This window comes from Callithrix jacchus, chromosome 3 (assembly GCF_049354715.1).
Source record: "Callithrix jacchus isolate 240 chromosome 3, calJac240_pri, whole genome shotgun sequence".
In the NCBI taxonomy this organism is placed as follows: Eukaryota; Metazoa; Chordata; class Mammalia; order Primates; family Cebidae; genus Callithrix; species Callithrix jacchus.
Window position 1 is genome coordinate 121767826 of NC_133504.1, and position 22695 is coordinate 121790520.

The following is a 22695-nucleotide window of genomic DNA, read 5'->3' on the forward strand; positions in this document are numbered from 1 at the left end:
GTGAGACAAGAACAGATACAAAAACGTTTCAGTAGTGTCAAAACATCAGGGACAATGTGGCAGGTAGCTAGCTGTCCAAAACAAATTTGTGTTCCTGTTCTATAATCTGGAATTGTCTCTGAGAAACAGATGCCCAGCGAGAGTCTCTGTTTCCCAATCCTGCCTCCCCGTGTATCTGGGTGTGGCCTGAGGGTTCTCACTAACAGAATATGGACAGAGCAATATGTGGCATTTTCAGGCTAAAGTTTTAACATGCATTGGTGTTCTTCCTTTATTTTCCCCACCAGGGCTGGATGCAGAGGACATCAGGGTTGTAGGGGATGGTAGAGCCACAGGGCAGAAGGGAGTCTGGGTAACTGAATCTCTGCAAGGATAGAACCACAGGGCAGAAGGGAGTCTGGGTAACTGAATCTCTGCAAGGATAGAGCCACAGGGCAGAAGGGAGTCTGTGTAACTGAATCTCTGCAAGGAGGGGAGCTGCCCTCCTTCCTGCCAGGAAGACTCACTGCTCACAGTTACACGAGGAAGAAGTTGGCCTCTGGTGCTTCAGCCTTCTTAAATGGATGGTCTCTGTTACAGCAGCTAGCAGAAGCCCTGACCTATGCAGACAATAAATGGAGTAGGGCATACATCCTCTCACCAGAAGATCGTCACGTTTCTGCTCTCAAGGACAGTGTTAACACTGTAAGCATGTGCAATTTTAAGTAAATTTTTAAAATATAAAGTGTAATATTTATCTCTTAAATCAGTTGGCTTTACTGAAAGATTAATTTTAATTTTACCAGATAATGATAAAATCGCCAGTAGTAGAACCCTAGAGAGACTTTTGCTTCAATTGTTTTACCTTTGATTTTTTTTCATGGTAATGTTTGGGCATTCTGTGCAGTAATGGTGAATGCCTTCTGCAGAGCTTATTAGTATAATATAAAATTCAGGCCTGGCACGGTGGCTCACGCCTGTAATCCCAGCACTTTGGGAGGCCCAAGCGGGTGGATCACGAGGTCAAGAGATCAGACCATCCTGGTCAACATGGTGAAACCCCAAATCTACTAAAAATACAAAAAATTAGCTGTGCACAGTGGCGCGTGCCTGTAATCCCAGCTACTCAGGAGGCTGAGGCAGGAGAATTGCCTGAGCCCAGGAGGTGGAGGTTGCGGTGAGCCGAGATCGCGCCATTGCACTCCAACCTGGGAAACAAGAGCTAAACTCTGTCTCAAAAAAAAAAAAAAAAAAAAAAAATTCATTATGAAGTCTATAACCAGTACATATGGATTTAACATAAAAGTGCTGTGAGCCAAAAACTGCCACATAGTTCTTTTAAGCATTTTCTAATGCTATTTTTGGTTGGGTTCATTATTTTCCACAAAGACCATCTGATTAACAGGACTAAACATTATTTTGCCAATAGATGTTATACTTATTAAGAGCTAACATGTAAAAATTTATTTTCAAGGACAGGCATGCTGAATTTCCCTCCAGTCAAAGGGGAACTTTTAAAATAAATATTGTAATGTTTGCTTTTCTGTATGTGTGTCTGTTATTAGTGGAGGAAAATATTTGCATTTTATTTTACATCTATGCTATTATGACACTAAACTTTACACAAATATATCAGACATTGAATGATATTAAAATTCAGGTTTTATTATTTGTTCAGTTATAATAACTTAAAGTTTAAATATTTGCTGTATTCTCTGAGCAAAGATGTACTTCTGTACCACTGTTGTGTATAAATTTGCTACCCAAGATAGTGACTGGTATGAAAGGAGAGGGAAGAGGGTGATGGAAATGACTGCTATAGGACAGATCTGTCCAGATGCAGTGGGGGAGGGGGAGAGCAGTGGGAGAGACATGGTCCTCCCATGGGTAAATGATGGGTGCATCCCTCCCTACAGTTGGGCTGTGCCTGTACCTCACAGTCCTCTAAGAGGTGTCATTGAAGCCACCTCACTCAGTACCCCCAACCCCACTCATGTTCCCTTTCCTTATGGGCTGCTCCTGCAACTGACTTCCATGATGACTGGTTCTCATTAGGCCCCTTGTTTCTATATCAGCCTTAGATCATTAAGACAAAGACTTACTTGCTATCCTCAGAGCACATAACCACACCTGGCAGATGAAAATCAAACAAAACATTGGATAGTTTTAGAGCATTATCTTGGATCTTTACTAATGACATCCAGACCAGATATTTTCTAATCACAGTTTTGTATCGTTAACTATTTTTAAGCATAAAATTTGTATGTAGTAAAAAGTGTTTCTCAAGCTGTACCAATAGGAAATCAGCTATGTTTAAGTGAGGCTTATTTTGCTACCATATTCTAAGGATCACCTGAAGGCTCAAGCTTGAACCCTGGGCAGCTGGTTAATTTCTTTGCTCCATGATCACAGTTCACACCTGAAGCTTAGCCAAGTCACTCCCCAAGAGGTTCACACCCTAAAGTAATAATGGATCAGCACAAGTCCTCAATCAGTGCCACAGGGGAAAAAAGTCCACATCCACTGGAAGCATTTTCTGTGTATATATATGTATATATACACACATATATTTCTGCACATTAGACAAAAGCCACTAGCAAATTTGAAACAAGTTGAATTTGGAGTCACACTGTCTTCATTTTATTCAGTGTGCTCCGCAACCTCAGCCTCTTCCACATTCTTCTACAGCTTCTCCAATAGTTTGCAAACTGAATCAGTGAATCCCCCACCATGCGTGAACCACCTTATCCTCATGGCCAGTCTCTAGGAATCTATTGCTGCATTCTTCCCAGCGAGTAACTCCCCCATTCTCTACCAACACAAACTTCCATTCCACCACTGTATCTGCAGGCAGGAAAATGGAATGAGACCAGAACCCATCCTTGCTATAGGAGAGTGGGATGTATGTGTTCCATCTCCCAAGACACTCATGGTCTCCAGTTATTGCAATGAATTGCACATCAGTGCTTGTGATATAATGGACCTGGAACCTGACACTAACTTGCTGAGACCCCGCAGGCATCACTGCTACCTTTTCTGTTTTCCCATGCAATTGCCAACCTCTTGCTTCCACCAGAGTGCTTCTTCCATTGTCCATTCCCTGTTTTGGGCTTAACACTGGAGCCTCAAGACTGCCAACATCCCCCCAAGACGAGTGCCTAGACACCATTTCCCACTCCTCGTGGTCAACCCGGTCCTGACTGTTCAAATGAGAGAGGCTCATTTCTTCTTTAGCTCTGTTCGTGAGCAGGTTGCTAGAAGGCAACTTCTCTGCAAAACATGTAGCTGCTTTAGCAGATGTCTCTCGTCCTTTTTGGAATCCCCATTCTCTCATAGGAGATTCAAGGCTTTCATTTCTTGAAACTTCAGAGTGACTCCTAGAGTTACCAGTCTCAGAAGTAGCTGGAGCATCTGTGTCTGGAAACTGTCCAGAAGGAACATGTTCTCTTGAATTGTCACAGACTTCCCTGGAAGGATTCTGCAATCTGCATGCTGCTGCCTGCAAGCTACCAAGGTCTTTGGTCTTAGAAATCAAATGTCCATTGCTTTCTTGAAGATGCTCTAAGAAATAAAAGGAAAAATGTAATAGAGTCAGGTAGTTCGTGTAAGAAAAAAGTTAGGTTGAGAAAATAATTTGGTTACTGAAAGGTTCACTACTAGTCAATCTGCAATTCACAAAGTCCTCCTCTATTAAAATCAAGTACAGCTTCATTAACCAACACTGTGCTCTAAGAATACACATGTATATCTGACAATAAAAGGCACATCCAGGAGAATCAGTGTGCCAGCACAAGTGTAAATGAAATGGTAAGCTCTAGAGGCAGACGTGTAACCCTGTCATGGCCCCTGGTGTCCACAGTCCAGGCCATACTGGCATGCAGCCAAGTTAAGTTGCTTGGCTCCTATCATCAAAGAATGTCCAGGCTGTGGGGCAAAAGGCTGCGTGGCCACCTTACAAACCGGAAGAGTACACTTATACTCTCAGGGGAGGCGTGCAGGGCAGGGATTGGCTCTCACAGATCTGTGGGCAGATCAGCAGGAGCTGTCACTGTGGGGAGATACGAAGGACAGTAGTGCATGCCTGGGATGCAGGAGTGGAGTGGGGGAAGGGGCTGGTTTCTCCTTGCCAATCCCATATTCATTCGGAACCTCCTCAGCAAAACAGTGTTTTGTACCCCCTCCCACTGTAAGCACTTTTTAAAAAAATGTTCTTAAAAATACAAAATCCAAGTCCTCTAAAAATGTGGTTTCCTTCTTGACCACCCCATTGGTAGTCCAAACAAGACTGAAATCTCCAAATCGTACATACAATTAGCACAGCTGTGGTTTTATGGGGTGGGGCGGGGGGGAGGGCATGGGGACAATAGTCTTGTTTATCTCGTTTTAATGGTGGAGTTGGAAGTGAGAGTGAACAAATATTACTATGGATTCCCAACTTTTCAACCTAAAGCATGAGATTGGCCTTCAGGAAAAACAAAAAGATAAGTGAACTGTCTAGGCATCCCCGACCAATCATACTAAGGGCACACGGGCAGATTTTCATATAGCTGCACATGAACACCACTGGGCTAAAAATAAAGTTCACAGATGTCATTTTCACCATTAAGCTTCTGTCCAGGCAAGGGCCGCTTGCCACGGGAGGGCACTGGAAGGTAAGGTTTTTCTGCCAGTGTTCGCTCTCTGCTTAGCAAACGGTCCCTAAAATACAGAAATTTAAACCTAGATACCGGTTCTACTCATCAGAGCTGGGACTCCTATTTAAGTAGTCCCTTCCCAGGGATGGCCACCTGGCCCTGTTCTGGGGCAGTGGGAGGGGGGTGGGGGGAACTGCCGACAGTGCTGAAACCGGTCACCAAGCACAGCCCCAGGGCCTCAGCCATGGCCTTCATGGCCAGAGTCCAACCTGAACTTTGCCTTCCTGAAGAAGCGTCCAGACAGCACGAGGCGCCCGCAGCTCGGGTGTTCCCAAATCCAGCTCTTCCATGGGTTGTGCGATGGGAGGATGTGAGACTACCCGGATCAGGACTGAGAAAATGTCCCGGCTTGGGCAGAGTTTGAAGAGGCTTGTAGGATCCCCCCCAAATCTAAGCCCTCTTTTCCAAAGGCCGGGAAGGGGCGCCGCCACGGCAGCCGCCCGCACTGCACCAAGCGCCGCCAAGTGGCGGAGCTTATCCCCGCCGGAGGGGCAGAACCAAGTCCGCAGGCGCGGGCGCTGAGAGACTCGGCAGGGCGCGGCCCTTGGAGGACCAACCAAAAAACCTGCCTGCGCTACCAACTAGCCTGGGAAACCGAGGGGCGTGGGGATGGCCCAGACCCCTTAGGGGAGCCCTCCGCAGGAATGGGCCCCTAGGAAAGCTCTAGGTAGATTTGCCTCTTTCCTTCCTTCCTCGATGAACCTCAAAGCTATGGCAGATGTGCCCTGGAGTCACAGGAGTGAAGAATACCTGATTTGGTGACCAGCTCCTGCCTGGAAGGTCCAGGGCTCAGTCCGCTGCTGCCACTCTGATCACCTCCCGGAGCCGCAGCTCCCCCAAGAGGGGCGTCCTTCTCCTGCTCAGCGTCCCCGTCCTTCCCAGTGTCCCCAGAGCCGCCCCGCAGCAGCCAAACGAAAAGCGCTCCGGCCAGACCCCCTCCGACCAGCAGAGCGGACCAGACGGCGCCCATGGCTGAGAGGCCGCGGCCGCGGGAGACGACGAGGACTGGGGCTGGGGCTCAGGTCACGCAAGCAGAGCCACACCTACCCCGCCCGCTCCAGCCTTTTACGGTTCCTGCGGCGGGCGCTCCGGCGGAGCCCGGCCCAGCGCGACCGGTACTCAACTTTCCCGGCCCCGCCCCGCTCCCCGCCCCCAGGCTGCAGACCCGGGCTCCCTCCGGGCGGAGACTGGAACGCTCTTCCATCTTCTGTTCTCCGCCCTGCCAGTTGCTAGCGGCCGGGGTCGCAGGGGGCGGCGTTCCACGTGTGTCCCGCGTGAAGAACCCAAGTGCGCACTGCGCGCAGCCAAGACCTGCCCCACCGCACTTCCTTCTCCCGCCCGCTGCCCTCAAGGCCTCGCCCCGGGCCGGGCACCTCGGCGCCTCCACCCCAGGAAAGCTTAGCAGCAGCGCGGCCAGCTAAAGGCCGAGAGCTTCCTGGAACTTAGAGGTGGGAGAGGCCGCGGACGTCGGTGACGCGCGGGCCTGGGCGCGGGCTGAAGAGGTGGCGCGTTCGGATGGGGTGGGTGGCCGGGAGGACCGGGGCAAGGTGAGGGGAAACTGGGAGCCCTAGTGGAAGCTCCACTCCGCCACCAGCTCGCCGCGCTTAGCCTCCCCAAGCCTCTGCCTTCCCGCCTGCAAAATGAAAGGACTGGACAGAGGACCGTCTATCTAAAGATGCCAGTCAGCCCAACCACATCCAGTCTCATCCTCCTTGGGCGTGTATGGATGGTGCGAAATGCGCGCCCGACTGTCTGACCTGGATGTTGTCCATGGACGAGTGCCTACAGATAAGTTTGTTAATAAAAACAGCAGCTCTTTATTAAGCACTGTCTGTATTCCATATGTTTTATGTATGTATTTAATCCTCACAAGACAACAACCCCGTGCGCTGTTATATACATTTCTTTGTAAATCCGTTCCTCTGCGGATCTGATGACTTTGCACAACAGCTTCAAGCTGATGATCCCCACGTCTATGTCTGCAGCTCACACCTCTTTTCTTGGACTCCGACATTCAACAGCCAGCCCGCCTTGGAATAATTATTAGATTGCTGTCTCTGATAGGACAAATTATCAAATGTGCCCCTTGCTCCGAAAGGACAGTAGCCCTTAACCCGGTGCAATGCTGTGCCAGTGAGGTTACTGGAGGGCCAAAGCTGCCTTGATGAAGGTCACAACTACAACTTTGGCAATCATAAGGGAGGGGGTAGAGGAGAAGTGAGGGCAAAGACTGCCAACTAGGCATCGCCTTGTGGGTGTCTAATAGACATCTCAAACCCGACTTATACAGACCTGGACTCCCCACCTTCCTCCCTAAACTTATTCCTCTCCCTACCTTCCCCATCTCAAGAAGTGGTGACCACATCCTTCCCATTGCTGCAAAGCAAAACACAGCCAGCTACTACTACCCACTGCTTTCAAACCAGCGGTCAGCCTGAGCCTGTTAAAACACCCCAGGTCTCTGCTCAACACCCTCCAGTTGCTCCATCACAAGGAAAAACCCTACAGGGTCTGTTCCCCATGACCACTGTGTGCTCACCTCCATCTTGTCACATCCAGCCACACTGGCTTCCTTGCCTGGAGTCATCCTTCCTACAGACCTCTCTCTCTCATCCCCTTCAGGTCTTGGTACCAGTGTCATCTGCACCGCCCCCTAGACCTTCCTTGACAATCCCAGTGTTCATTATAATCCTACTCCCTATATCCTTCCCCTGCTCCAGTGTTCTCATTAGCACTTAGGACATTGTTTCTAATACACTCTATAATCCGTGTATCTGTGGTTTAATTTCTCTTTCCTCTCTTCAGAGTGTAAATGACAGCAGGGATTACTGTCCTTTGTTCTCCGCTGACTTCCCAGTGCCTGTAACCTTTCCAGAGAGAGTGATGAAAAGTACAGGTTGAATGAATGAATGAAGCCACATGTAATCTCCCTCTAGAGCATTAATGGCATTTTCCTTACATAGATTCCAAATGCATTTTTAGCCCATGTGGATATGGGCTTTCCTTGAAATTCATTTTATGTATAGTAAAAAGTAACCATAAAGCTATATTTTTAAGAGAATGAATGTCACTGTATAAAATAAGATTCCTCCAGCCTGGACAGCAAGCAAAACCCTGTCTCTACGGAAAAACACAAAAATTAGCTGGACGTGGCAGTTGCACCTGTAGTCCCAGCTACTCAGGAGGCTGAGAATCACTTAAGCCTGGGAGATGGAGGCTGCAGTGAGCCATTATCGTGCTACTGCACTCCAGCCTGGGTGACAGATGGAGACCATCTCCAAAAATATGATAAAAGTAAAAGACCCCGGCCGGGCATGGTGGCTCACACCTGTAATTCCAACACTTTGGGAGGCTGAGACAGGCAGATCACGAGGTCAGGAGATAGAGACCATCCTGGCTAACACAGTGAAACCCCGTCTCTACTAAAAATACAAAAAATTAGCTGGTGGAGCCTGTAGTCCCAGCTCAGGAGGTTGAGGCAGGAGAATACCTGAACCCAGGAGGAGGAAGTTGCAGTGAGCCAAGGTCGTGCCACTGCACTTCAGCCTGGTGACAGAGAGAGACTCCATCTCAAAAAAAATAAAAAATAAATAAAATGAAATAAAAGATCCCTCAGATATGCAGTTCACATAGGGTTTGTGCTCCTATGAGAATCGAGTGCCGCTGCTGATCTGATTGGAGGTGGAGCTCAGGCCGTATGATGCTCACTTGCCCACCACTCACCTCCTGCTGTGCAGCCTGGTTCCTAACAGGCCTCTGAGTAGTTTGGGGACCCCTGTCTAAGGGATATAATCCCAGAGAATCTGTAAAATCCTTTAGATGTGAGCCCCACTATTCACTTACAACACCAAAAAGCTCTTAATATTTATTTATTGTTGTCAGAAATGTCTATTCATTTATTTAAAATAATACCAAAAATTATTTTCCCAACCCATCAGGATTATTTTTACATTATATCATATTGATCATGCAACATTTTTATTTTTTATTTCCTTTTTCCTTTGGGAATCTCAAGAAGCTACTGCAACATTTTTAAAGAACATTATTTGGCCTTCCTTTTGGCTTTTCCAAACTTAATTGTTGGCTCATTGATTTCTGTGTTGCTGCTTTTTTAAAAAAAACAACAAAATTCCAATCACACTCATATGTTTATATTAAAGGTTCATAGCCACATATTCTAAAAAATTCTTGCCGAACTGATGACACCCATGCTTATCACCATACAACTGCAAAATAGCCATGTTTGCCTCCATATGGAAAGCTGTGAGTGCCTGGGAACACAGCGTTGTCAGGGAAGAAAAAAGGCAAAAGCACATTTGTGGGGCAAAAGAGGGAGGCGACGAGTTCTGCCAGGATGTGTTGAATTGCAGGCATGAGCAGGAAGCTGGAACTGGATTTCTTTAGTTTAAGAAGAGGATCAAGGCAGAGATATTGGAAATTCTACATAGAGATGTGGCAATTAAATCCATGGTAAAGATTAATGTTATAAAGAGAAATGAAGGATGGATGAGCCCTTGGCACAATTGCAAGAAGAAAGATTGGGAAGTTGCCTCCATGTTACTACCTACTTTGCAATTCTATCTTGAGATAATATTTTATGGGCCGTAATGTAGAACCTATTTTCTAATTGATACTATTCTATTTAATAAGTATGAATAGATACAGATGGATTTTTAAAGTTTAATATATATTATAATACATATAATATATATACACATATCCTTTAATATATACATATATATCCTTTAATATATATACAAAAACATTTATATATGTATAATGTACATATAAATATATATACATATATGTATATATTTATATATTATTATATATTCTGCATAGAGATGTGGCAATTAAATGTGTATGTATATATTTACATTGAGGTCAGGAGTTCAAATATATTTTTATGTATGTTTATATGTATATATGTGTATATATATATTTATTATATATGTATATATATATTAAAGGAGATATATATGTATATATATTATATATGTATATATATTAAAGGAGATATATGTATATATATATATATCTTTTAATATATATATAAATATATATATACATATATCTCCTTTAAACTTATGCAAGAAAAGATTGCTCAATCCTGGCTTAGACAGATGAGGACAAAATAATAAAAAGCAACTCTGTTTGCAAAGTCAGACAGACTAAAGACTGGGAAGGTAGAGCCAGAGAAGAGGGAGAACCAAAATCAGATAAGGAAAGCAGTTCAAGAAGGTGGCGGGGGCTGGGCGTGGTAGCTCACGCCTGTAATCCCAGCACTTTGGGAGGCCAAGGAGGGTGGATCACTTGAGGTCAAGAGTTCGAAACCAGCCTGTCCAACATGGCAAAACCCCGTCTCTACTAAAAATACAAAATTAGCCAGGCATGGTGATGCATGCCTGTAATCCCAGCTACTCGGGAGGCTGAGGCAGGAGAATCGCTTGAACCTGGTAAGCGAAGGTTGTAGTGAGCCAAGAGCATGCCCTGCTCTCCAGCCTGGGCAACAAGAGCAAAACTCCATCTTGAAAAAAAAAAAGAAGGTGGCAGGGAGGGGGAATGAAGGCATTGCTTAGCGGAACTTAAGTGGATGAGAGCTGAAGGGACAATGGTTGCATCTGGCACATAAGAAGTCATCAGTAGCTCTGGAGTGTTTGTGAAGGTGGGAGTTGGGTTTCAGAATGCTAAGGTATAAATGTTGTGAAAGCCTGAGAAGTCTTTCAGCATTGAGTTCTCTCTCTCTCGAGAAATGTGGAGCCAAAATGTTAGAGCAAAACTGAAGGGTTGCTTAAGAATAGAACAGGATACCCAGTGCTTTGGGAGGCTGAGGTGGAAGGATCTCTTGAGGCCAGGAGTTCAAGACCAACCTGGGCTACAGTGGGAGATCACCACCCACACCCCGCCTACAAAAACAAACAAACAACAACAACAACAAAAATCGAATAGACCAGAACTTAGGGTAGTTCATGTAAACCAAGAGAAACCTGAGTACAGCTGGAAGGAGGAAAGAGCCAGTGGAGACTGAGCTTAAACACATGAGAAGCAGAGGAAATATTTTTTCATGGGACTTTCATAAGGCACAGGAAGGAGATGGGTCAGGAATACCAGTGGAAGAATTGGCCTTGGATGAAGCAAAGAGAGGAGAAGAACATGAAAAAAGAAAAGAATGAAAATAAGAGACATTCTGTACAAAGGAAGTAGGGAGTGAGGTTATCAGCTGAGTGGGAGAAAGGAAATCCGCTGGAGTTTTAAGGAAAGCAGAGAAAGTAGACAATGACCCCTGGAAGAAGACCTGGCCAGCAGGAGAGCTTCCCCGCTGGAGTCCAGTTGCCTCTCCACGATGGGGTATAATAAGAAAGAGATTTGCTCTTTGTCCTTTAGTTGATGGCGCAGAGAGCCTAGAACTCTTGGGATCTGTTATTCCTAATGGGCCCCTTTCGATCACATCAAGTTTTCTCTTATGGTATCAGTATTTTTGAGGTTTGTCTTGTCCCCACTTTAGATCATAAATCCCTTGCTGGTCACAGTTTGGTCATCTTTGTATTCCCTGGAATGTTAAGTCTATCCTCTAATAGGCCTTCTTTTTCTTGTTTTTGTTTATTGAATAACTAAAATATGCCAGCACTTGGCTAAGTGCTTTATAAAGATTATCTCATCCCTAAAAATGCAATGCTTGGAGGGAAGTAATCTGTCCAAGGTCACACAGTTAATGAGTGACCGAGCTGGGATTTGAACATGGCTTTCTGACCCCCAGGACCCAGGCTCTGAAACCCTAGCTACACTGAAGTCTGATGATTCTTAAACTATGTTCTAATTTCAAAGCATAGATTTTAGAAGTAAGTGTGCAAATTTGGATATATGACACTAGAGAACCCTTATGGGAATGTTTCAATGTTTGTAGTGACTTTCAGACTTGTTCTTGATCTGTAATAACTCTCTGCAAGCCCTCTCTCCATTAGGGGAATGCACTTGTCACCCTCAGCACCTGTCCATTGCTGTCAGACCTCTGGCTCCTGGGGAGCCACAAAACATTAACTGCAAGTACAACCTCTCTGCAAAGCAGTCACACTGGAGCTGCCCAGTTTCAGGTTTCACAGAGACATTTTCTAACTGAAACTGTTTGCAAACCTCTGACTCATCTTAGTTCCAGAATAGACTCAAGGCTGACATCGGTCACGCTAAGTCATAAAAGCTTTAGAAAAGGGTGATCCGTGTTAGACAACTCGCTCACTAGCTACAGAAGAGTGAGGCTGGATTACTACTTTATACCACGTAAATCATGGACTCCAGATGAAATAAAGATCTAAATGGAAATGGTAAAACTACGAATAGAACAAAATTCAGGAAACTGGCAATGTGACATTGCCAAACATAGGCGACCACAAACATTTTTTTGACTTCATTAAAATAATGCTGTCTGGTCAATGAAGGATGCCACAAACAGTTACCAGATAGAGCCAAACCGAGGGAAGATATTTGTGTTGTCTAAAACTGACAAGAGATTAATACCTAGCTCCACAATGAACTCTTACAAATTGACAAAATAAAAGATACGAGATCCAGTGTAAAAATGGACAAGGGATGCTCTTTCCTCAGAGCCCAGAACAATGACTGGAACATAATAGGCACAGCAATTTTTGGCTGAATAAGATTAGACACAAAAATGTTTAAACTCATTGATAACCAGATAAATGCAAATTAAAACAATGATATGCCATTTTACATCCATCAGAGAGGCAAATATTAGAAAGAAGATGTGCGCTGCTGTTGTTGGGAGAGTCAACAGGTACAAACACTCTGGAAGAATGCTGTGGGCCAGGCTCAATGGCTCACACCTGTAATCCCAGCATTTTGGGAGGCCAAGGCAGGCGGATCATGAGGTCAAAAGATTGAGACCATCCTGGCCAACATGGTGAAACCCCATCTCTACCAAACATACAAAAATTAGCTGGAGGTGGTGGCACGTGCCTGTAGTCCCAGCAATTGGGAGGCTGAGGCAGGAGAATTGCTTGAACCCAGGAAGCGGAGGTTGCAGTAAGCCGAGATCATGCCACTGTACTCCAGCTTGGTGACAGAGCAAGACTCTGTCTCAAAAAAAAAAAGAATGTTGTGAAGCTAAGTATGCATGTACCCGGTCGCTGTGCAATCCCACTCCTCAACATGTAGCCCAGTGAACTTGTTTGATACTTAAAATTAGTCTAGAGGGAGGACAAACTAAAAGAATGCATATTTTTTCTGAGACAGAGTCTTGCTCTATTGCCCAGACTGGAGTGCAGAGGCACAATCTCAGCTCACTGCAACCTCTGCCTCCTGGGTTCAAGCAATTCTCCTGCCTCAGTCTCCTGAGCTGGGACTACAGATGCATGCCACCAGCCCGGCTAATTTTTTGTATTTTTAGTAGAGACGGGGTTTCACCGTGTTAGCCAGCATGGTCTTGATCTCCTGATCAGCCTCCCAAAGTGATGGGATTATAGGCATGAGCCACCATTCCCAGCTAAGAATGTATTTTTATTGATATGTCATATTTGTACATCTTTGTGGGGTGCGTGTGGTATTTGTTACATGCATAGAATGTGTAACGATCAAGTCAGGATATTTAGAGTATCCATCATTCTACATATTAGGAACATTTCAAGTCCTCTCTTCTAGGTATTTTGAAATATATAATACTTTGTTACGCTGATGTCAAACATTATAATTAATTCCTCCTATCTAACTGTATTTCTTAACCAACCAACCTCTCTTTATTTCTCTCCCACCCCCTACCTACCCTTCCCTGCCTCTAATAACTATCGTTTTGCTCTCCACCTCCACGAGGTCAACATTTTTAGCTCCCAAATATGAGTGAGAACATGCACTATTTGTCTCTGTGCTTGGCTGATTTCACTTAATAATGTCTTCCAGTTTCATCTATGCTGCTACAAATGACAGGATTTCATTCTTTTCTATGGCCAACTAAGATTTCATTACATATTTGCAAACTACTCATCCAACAAAGGACTAATATCCAAAATATACAAGGAACTCAACTCAACAGCAAAAGAACTAATAATCCCATTAAAAAGTGGGTAAATAATGCATTTCTAATGGAAGAATTTCATCCCTGCAAACCTACCTTGGAGGGTAATGGTGAAAGCAAGGCTTCCCAACCTCTTCACACCGGAATGTGTAATAGTGACTGTTCTGCCCACACAGAAAGCAGGTCCTGTGAGCACACCATTGCTCGTGCCCCAGGAGAAAATTGGACTAAGTCACAAAGAAATGCTATAGACCAAAGTCATTTTTAAATGTTCATTTTAAAAAATGTTCACCAATGATAAAAAGAAATTCAAATATAAAGATATTTGAATAGGGAAAAAAATTCAACCTTTTTGGAGGCAATTTAGTACTCTATCTCCAAAACCTTAAAAGACAGAATAAATAACTATGTAAGTGCATGTATGTATGTAGCTGCATGTACATGTACCCTTTGACATAGCAATTCAACTCCTGGGAATTTTGGGTGAGTAGAGGCCACAGATGATAAGAAATGTTCTAGAAAGCACAGAACAGCCCCTTACAACAAAGAATAATAAGAATAATCCTATCCAAAAAGTCAATATTTCCTGGGCTAAGAAAATCTGTACCACAGCATGTGATCCCAGGGAAAACAAAGTGGGAACACAATGCCTCTTAGGGTCTAGTTTTGGAATCACGCATTGCTACTTCTGTCACATTCTGTTTATTAGAAACAAGCCACTAAGTACAGCCCACACTTAAGAAAAGCAGAATTAAGCTTCACCTTTTGAAGGAAAGAGTATCACAGAATTTGTGAACATATTTTAAGACACAATCTGTCCTCTAGCCACAAATTATTTACATTCTTTTCATATGCAAAATATACTTGCTACCACAGCCCCACCTTTACAAAAATCCTCCTATAACCCCTTTACAGCACCAGCTTGGAATCCACAATGTTAGACTATAAATCAGGCCCATGTACAGATGAGACTGCTTAGATGTACTTCCTAAGTACAATTATTCTAACACATTTCCTTTCAATCTGAAGACAGAAAGGTATCTTCCCATCCCTCCCACCCCCCCATAACACCACCCAACATATAATGGTAGAAAACACACATTATAATCACTATCTGCAATCCTGTTCCAAAAATAGGAGAAAATAGATGCATACAGGAGTCACTGCTCCACAGCAATTCTGAAAACCAGCCAAGGAAATTACAGAAGTTCCTCAATTAGAACTTTGTTCAACTGGGAATTCTTCTCCATGGCCTTTGTTTCTGCATTCTTGGTTCTGTCGTCTGAGTCATCCGTTCTATAATGGAAACACATATGTGTAGCCGAGTTCTCTCAGCCTGCTTTCTGCCAGTAGAACTATGGAGATCCAGAGACCTCTTTTCATTTTATACTGTCTTGTCCTTTTTAATCCAAGCTGGTAGTTTCTATGCTAATTCAATTCTTTGAAAAATTCTACAGGTTTCCTGTGAATCTTATTGGGTTCACATCATTTTCAAAAGCCAAATCTACAAATCAATTCAAGATAAGCCCTTCTCCACTATGGGCTTCTGCTGAAGAACATCTTCAGCTTCTTAGAAGCTTTATTTGTTTGATCAAGAGAAACTGTAACACACTTAAACAAATTTTAGGGAGCCTTTGTCTAGTTGAATAGCATGCTGAGTCACTGCCTTTGATCTTTCTGAGGTCTTAACAAAAGATTTAACAATTAAATCCTTACAGCCTCGGATTCTTCTTTAGACCATGTTTTCCTGGCAGTGTCCAGGATTTAATCTTTGCCCCAAACCATTCCTTAATTTAAACATTATCTGCCATTCAAGAGGCTAGACATTTTCAAAATCATACAATCCTAGTTCCTCTTTATTAAACTGTCCTTCTTTAGCTTATCTATTTCTTCTTGCTTTGTGCTGTAAGCAGCAAATGGAAACCAGGCAGTTATCTTCAACATTCTGTATGAAAATCTCCTTTGTTAGATCACCCAGCTCATCAGATGCCTTTTCTACATTCCATGTGGCTAAGGTTTTTTTTTTTTTTCCTGAGACAGAGTCTTGTTCTGTCACCAGGCTGAAATGAAGTGGCGTGATCACGGCTCACTGCAACCTCCGCCTCCCAGGTTCAAGTAATTCTCCTGCCTCAGCCTCCTGAATAGCTGGGACTGCAGGTGTGCACCACCACACCCAGCTAATTTTTGTATTTTTAGTAGAGACAGGGTTTCACCATGTTGGCCAGGATGGTGTCAATCTCTTGACCTTGTCATCCACCTACCTTGGCCCCCCAAAATGCTGGGGTTACAGGTGTGAGCCACTGTGCCCAGCAGTGAGCCTCTTCCTTGCTATGTAAGCCTCTCCATAGACAACTTTAGTATCCTCACAACATGGCAGCTAGACACTCCCAGAGCAGATGATCCAAGTGAGAACAAGGAGGAAGCCACAATTTCACCTAATAATATATGATTGGGTCTCAGAAATCACGCAGCATTGCCTTTCCCACATTGTCTTTATTAGAAGCAAGTCACTAACTACAGCCCACACTCAAGTGAAGGGGAATTAGACACCACATTTTGAAAGAGTATCAAATAAGGCCGGGCATAGTGGCTTACACCTGTAATCCAAGCACTTTGGAGGCCAAGGTCGGCGGATCACCTGAGTTCGGGAGTTCAAGACCAGCCTGACCAACATGGTGAAACCCCATCTTAAAAAAAAAAAAAAAAAGTATCAAATAATTTGTGGACATATTTTAAAACAAAAACAAATCCCCAAATCAGAAGCTCTTTGGAATTTGCTAAAGAAATATCATGTCTTGAAACTGGGAGAGTTTCATGTTGAACTCAAATATCATGTTGAACTGGGAGAGAGAGAGATAATTGACTGTTTAGTTTGCCGAGTTAAGATATCATTTGAATTCACAGCTTTGTAGGATAACTTATGTGAAGACAGAACATTGGAAAAAGTGAGACCCTGAATCCTGAAATGGGAACATATGGGAAAATGTAGTCAGCTCCAAGTACCTAAAACTCTCAACCCTATGAAAATATGCTGCTCGGATCATCTGCTGCAGAGAGCATCATTGGCTAGTGGACCAAACTGCTCCCTCCCTGGATCCTCCACCCTCACACTGAGGCCATCTCATGGGCTATCCCTAGCCAATGACTGAGCATGCCAGAAGCACCAAGGTAGTCCCATTCCGGCAAGATGTGAGACTCCTCCTCTATGTAACTTCAACTTTAGGACTTTCCACTGGGCTGGCAAAACCTTTATTTGAATTGTGCTGCAGTCCAAGATTATTCTTATATCCATCCTCCTTCCTTCCCTTTTTCCTTCCACAGAGATAAGAAAGGCATCATAGTCCAAAGGCTCTCTGTCTTTTCCCATTTCTTCCCTCAGTAAAGCTCATGAACATCTATTCCCATCTTGCCATCTGCTTCTTGGCACACCTGAATTAATGCAGCCTTCCTCATCAGATGGCTACTCTTCTTCATGATGAATCTTTTTCCATCTTTCATGAAGACTCTGTAATGTTATTCTTTGTGGGAGTGACCTTACTGGTGGTAGGGGAAACCAATTCTCTTCATTCTTTGCCCCTAACAGTCCTCATTGCCTTGAATTCTACAGTCAGTAACGTGCTACAGACAGGTTGTACCAACTCACAAAGGTCAACTGACAAATTTTCCAAACTTTGGTGAGCTGACTGCTAAACACAACCATTATTAAAACAAATTATATATACTTACAGTTAAATAAATGGTGTGAAAAGCAAAGATAATTACAAAGTCATCACTTCCTAGTTACTTGATAACTTTTCATTATTTTCTATGCTGCTCAGATTATGTATATGTATTATATCTGGGTGTTGGAAATATTCTGTAATCGTGTGCTGCTTGCACTCGTCTTTGAATTTTGGAGACCTGATTTAGACATGCTATTTCAGCTCATTTTTAAAAAATAATCTGAGAGGTTGCCAATTTTGAGTGCAGCCTGAAGCAAGAGTAGGCTTTCTCGCTGATCCAGGAAGCCCTGTCTTCTAATCCAGCGGATCCAATGTTCTTGAAACACCTGTGGCAGACAGGGCTGCTGATGGAGCTTTGGAACATCCAGAAAGAAGAATAAAAGAACAGGTTCTCAGGGTTTTGCAGCCAAGCCATGGATTCTGTGGCATACAACGTTTCTCCTTTTCAGAAACAGATGTTGGCTTGTTCCTTATCACTGGTAAATACGGCAGCGTGATCCCACGGCTAGTGCCCATCATAAGGAGGCTATCTGGTCCACCACGCTGTAAAGTCAGCTAACATTTAGTGTGTGTGCACAATGTGCCAAGCTCTGCTCTAAGTGCTTTACTCATAACATTTCCTTTAATCCTCACCACATTTCTGGGAAATAGTACTATTATTATAATCATCCCTATTTTGGCTGAGAAAATTAAAGCAGAGAGAGGGTAAAAGCAATCTGACCATAGCCATTTGGCTAATAAGTGGCAGGACTTGGTTAGAACCCAGGATCTTTGGCTTCAAAGTACACATATTAAGTTACCACATTGTATCACTTCTTATGATCAAATGGAAATTTCCTATATAAGAGTGGGCTTAAGCAGAAATTGAAGACACAATAAATTGCATGGTGTTCTGACTCCTATGACAAAATGACAGCACCAGCCACAAGTGGACGACAGCAACATTATAGCCCAATTTGAAGGTGACCCTGAAGATCCACAAAGGGGAATCTTTCAGAGACAGAATTTTAAGCATTTCATCCTGCTAACCACTTTGTCTGAAAGGAGAAATGGTGTTAGGTGCAAATATCACCAATTAATGCTCAGTAGCTGACAGTTTAGCTCAACAGCCAACACATGAAAGGATAAAGACTGCAAGTCTGGTGACAAGGATGTTTGGAGGAGGAGGTATCTACGGGATCTCTGAGAATGAATTGAGAGTATGAGGATATTAGGTTCTTTGTGAATGCCACCCAAAGGCCTCCACTGGAGAGGAGGTAGGTGCTCAATAGTCAAGAGAAGAGGTTGACCCGGCCCTTGCATGCCAACACTCTCCTTTCTGCAGACACTCCAGTGCTGCCCAGTGAGCAAAGTAGGCCTCATGGCAGAAACAGAGGCTATGTGGGGGTTCAGCAACTTGGATTTCCCTCATCAAACCTGATCTGGCCACTGCTTCTGATGAATACTTATTTGTCCAAGAAATAAAACTAAACTTAAGTCCCTGATGTGAATTAGGTTTGAATGGAACAAAGCCAGAAACAATGTGCCTGGGTAAAGAAGTGGCTTCTCTCCAGACCACCACTAATAGCCTCTGTTGCTCAGCATCTGAAAGCCAGACTGGCTTGCAGAGGATCAGCTCTCCCCCTGGTGCTCCCTTGGACTTCCAAACATGTGGGCACTTTAATGAGTTGAAACTTTAAGGGAGTATGGGAAATGCAGCCATTAATTTTCCATCCTGTACAGTAAGAGGGCAAGCTAAAGGGAGTCATAATGGTCACTGAGTGAGTGGATTCAAAGAATGTTCCAGACTTCTTTCATCATCATAAAAGGGGCAGGAATTTATCTTTACTGGAATACTAACTTATTCTGGATTGGGATTTGCTGACCCTGCCCAGCAAATTTCTGCCCACATCAACATTCATAGACTTACTGAACAGTTACCATGGTATTTCACTCAACATTGGTTCTCACTAAGAAACTAATTTTACACCAAAAGTAACAAGACAATGGGCTGTCATATTGGGCTGACTGCTTCTGTGGTGTCCTCCATCACCTGAAAGTGTCTGGCCTCATAGACAGTATAGTAAAGACTCATTTACAGCTTCAACTTGGAGACAATACCTTTCAAACAGCAGTATTTATTCTGCACCAGCAACCACATATGCTGTTTCTCCATATCCAGCATACATGGGTAGGGCATCAGGAGGAGTACTTCCTTCAGAACCACTTGCAAAATTGTTACTTCTTAGCTGGTGATTTAAAAGCTTGAGACAAGGTGTCTATCAGTAGAAAAAAAAAATAATAGTTTCAATGAATTAGAATCTGAGAATGCCACCTGATCATTGTATGGGCTCCTCACAATCGCTGAGGAACAAGAAAAAGAGAGAACTATATGAATCATCAATAACAAGTGAAAACTGATTTACAGTAGAGTCATGGAAATCAAAGGATCCCTTGGATTTCCACCTAGTGTTGTCATGTCTACTAATAAAAATGTCCTGGCTGCTCAGGACCACCAAGGCTCAGGCCCTTTACAAATAAAGGTTTAGGTCACTTTCTTGAGTCAATAATTCCTAGCAGCTAAGGGACTGGCCAAAGGTGAAAAGAATGTGAAATGGGAAGTAGGGAAATTATATATAGCAACTATGACCTCTTGATGGTTGTAGAAATGAATACTGTTGCATCTATTTTAGAAATGAATACTGTTGCATTTTCTTTCTTGCCATGTCATGTATATGCCATTTTTTAAAGAGTTTCTTCTTCTTCCCTTGTCTCTTTCTCCACTAAGGTTGTGTTATCAGTGACCAAATTTACAGAGTAGTCAGTTCAGCATACAGATTACTGAGAGGAGATCATGACAGGTACTGTGAAAACGCCTGCTGTTTAGCCAGCTAGGGAAGGACACATTCAAGATGGCAGAGACGTCTCCTTCCTCAGGGGAGTAAGGAGAAAACTCCACTTTCCCAAGCTCTTGTGGTAAGCCTGACAGCTGTCAGGGACACTCACAGACGTCCAGGGGCTTAATTGTCTCTATGTGGTGCTGTGCTTCAGTGGTCACGCTCCATGTCTACTTTCAAGTTCTGCTTCTGCACCCTGTTCCTTAGAAGATAAGAATTAATATTAGTAACATAAATCTTAGTGACCTTGTTATTTCTTGACAAGTATGAAAAAAGTGCTGACACCTTAGGTTTTCTCCTTGCCTCGGCTTCTTCAAAGTCTTGGGCCCCCTATCTCCAAGACACGTGATTTATCAGACCCTGTCACTGACCACCATTATCTCGTCCTACCTGCCCTCCCCCTGCTTTGTACTCAATAAAAGTCAGAGTTTCCAGGAACTTGGGGCCACTGCTGGTCTCTGTGATTTGGTAGCAGTGGACCCCTGGGCCCAAACTTTTTTCTCTTTCTCGGTGTCTTGTGTCTTTTATTTCTACAGTTTCTCATCTCCACACCAGCAAAGAGGAACTCATGGGACCCTGGAGGGCTGGACCCTACATTCAGGCAGATATCAAGCTAGCTGCAGTTTTTTTTCATACCCCAGTGGTGCCTGGAACCCCAGTGAGACAGAAACCATTCACTCCCCTGGAAAGGGGACTGAAACCAGGGAGTCAAGTGGTCTTATCAGTGGATACCACCCCCACGGAGACCAGCCAGCTAAAATCCACTGGCTGGAAATTCTCACTGCCAGCACAGCAGTCTGAAGTCGATCTGGGACACTCGAATTTGGTGCGGGGAGGGGCATCCACCATTATTGAAGCTGGAGTAGGTGGCTTTCCCCTGACCATGCTAAGGACTGGGCAGAACTAAACACAGTGAGGCAAAGTGACTGTGGCCAGACATCCTCTCTAGATTCCTCTTCACTGGGCAGGGCATCTCTGAAAGAAAGGCAGCAGCCCTAGTCAAGGGCTTATAAATAAAACTCCCATCTCCCTGGGATAGGGCATCTGGGAGAAGGGGCGGCTGTGGGGGCAGCTTCAGTGGACTTAAATGTTCCTGCCTGCCTGCTCTGAAGAGAATAGTGAATCCTGACAAGGAGGGTTCTCCCAGCACAGCACTTGAGCTCTGCTAAGGGGCAGACTGCCTCCTCAGACTTCAGACTATTGTGCTTGCAGTGAGAATTTCCAGCCATGCCTCCTGACTGGGAAAAACCTCCCAACAGGGGTTGGCAGACACCTCATACAAGGTAGCTCTGGCTGGCATCAGGCCAGTGCCCCTCTGTGACGAAGCTTCCAGAGGAAGGAGCAGGCAGCAATCTTTGCTGTTCTGCAGCCTCCGCTGGTGATACCCAGGCAAATAGGGTTTGGAGTGGACTTCTAGCATACTGCAGCAGACCTTCAGAAGAAGGGACTGACTGTTAGAAGAAAAACTAACAAACAGAAAGCAATAACATCTACATCAACAAAATGGACCCCCACACACGGAAACCCCATCCAAAGATCATCAGCCTCAAAGATCAAAGGTAGATAAACCCATGAAGATGAGGAAAAAACAGCACAAAAATGCTGAAAATTCCAAACACCAGAATGCCTCTTCTCCTCCAAATGATCACAACTCCTCTCCAACAAGGGCACAAAACTGGACAGAGAATGAGGTTGGTGAATTGACAGAAGTAGGCTTCAGAAAGTGGATAATAACAAACTCCTCCAAGCTAAAGGAACATGCTCTAACTCAATGCAAGGCAGCTAAGAACCTTGACAAAAGGTTACAGGAACTGCTAACTAGAATAACCAGTTTAGGGAAGAATATAAATGACCTGATGGAGCTGAAAAACATAGCATGAGAACTTTGTAAAACATACATAAGTATCAATAGCCAAATTGATCAAGCAGAAGAAAGGATATCAGAGATTGAAGATCAACTTAATGAAATAGTCTGAAGACGAGATTTGAGGGAAAAGAATGCAAAGAAATAACAAAGCCTCCAAGAAACACGGGACTATGTAAAAAGACCAAACCTACGACTGACGGGGTCCCTGAAAGTGACAGGGAGAATAAAACCAAGTTGGAAAACAGATTTCAGGATATTAACCAGGAGAACTTCCCAGCCTAGCAAGACAGGCCAACATTCAAATTCAGGAAATACAGAGAACATGACTAAGATACTCCGTGAGAAGAGCAACCCCAAGACTCATAATCATCAGGTTCTCCAAGGCCGAAACAAGGGAAAAAATGTTAAGGGCAGCCAGAGAGAAAGGTCAGGTTACCTACAAACGGGAGCCCATCAGACTAACAGCAGACTCTCTCTCTGCAGAAACCCAACCAAGCAAGAAGAGAGTGGGGGCCAATATTTAAAATTCTTATAG

General features: G+C 44.0%; 2 protein-coding genes across 2 annotated transcripts in view; both read right to left on the minus strand.

Moving 5' to 3' along the window:
- Nucleotides 1-1623: 1623 nt before the first annotated feature.
- Nucleotides 1624-5680, minus strand: STBD1 (starch binding domain 1). Its single transcript, XM_002745691.5, has 2 exons — nucleotides 5424-5680; nucleotides 1624-3540 (listed from the first exon to the last, which is right to left on the minus strand). Exons 1-2 carry the CDS (start codon nucleotides 5641-5643, stop codon nucleotides 2693-2695), a joined length of 1068 nt encoding a protein of 355 aa, XP_002745737.1. The 5' UTR covers nucleotides 5644-5680; the 3' UTR covers nucleotides 1624-2692.
- A 10488-nt stretch (nucleotides 5681-16168) lies between these two features.
- The window catches only part of FAM47E (family with sequence similarity 47 member E), a 49307-nt gene continuing 42780 nt past the window's right edge, over nucleotides 16169-22695 (minus strand). Inside the window, exon 7 of the mRNA XM_054253635.2 lies at nucleotides 16169-20495. Coding sequence (XP_054109610.2) covers nucleotides 20451-20495 — 45 coding nt within the window. The 3' untranslated portion in view covers nucleotides 16169-20450. The remainder of the gene's footprint in view (nucleotides 20496-22695) is intronic.

Coding starts and splice junctions, on each gene's coding strand:
- STBD1 (XM_002745691.5), bottom strand. CDS start 5,643: ATGGGCGCCGTCTGGTCCGCTCTGCTGGTCGGAGGGGGTCTGGCCGGA. Junction 3,541..5,423: donor GGAGCTGGTCACCAAATCAG/GTATTCTTCACT, acceptor TTTATTTCTTAG/AGCATCTTCAAGAAAGCAAT.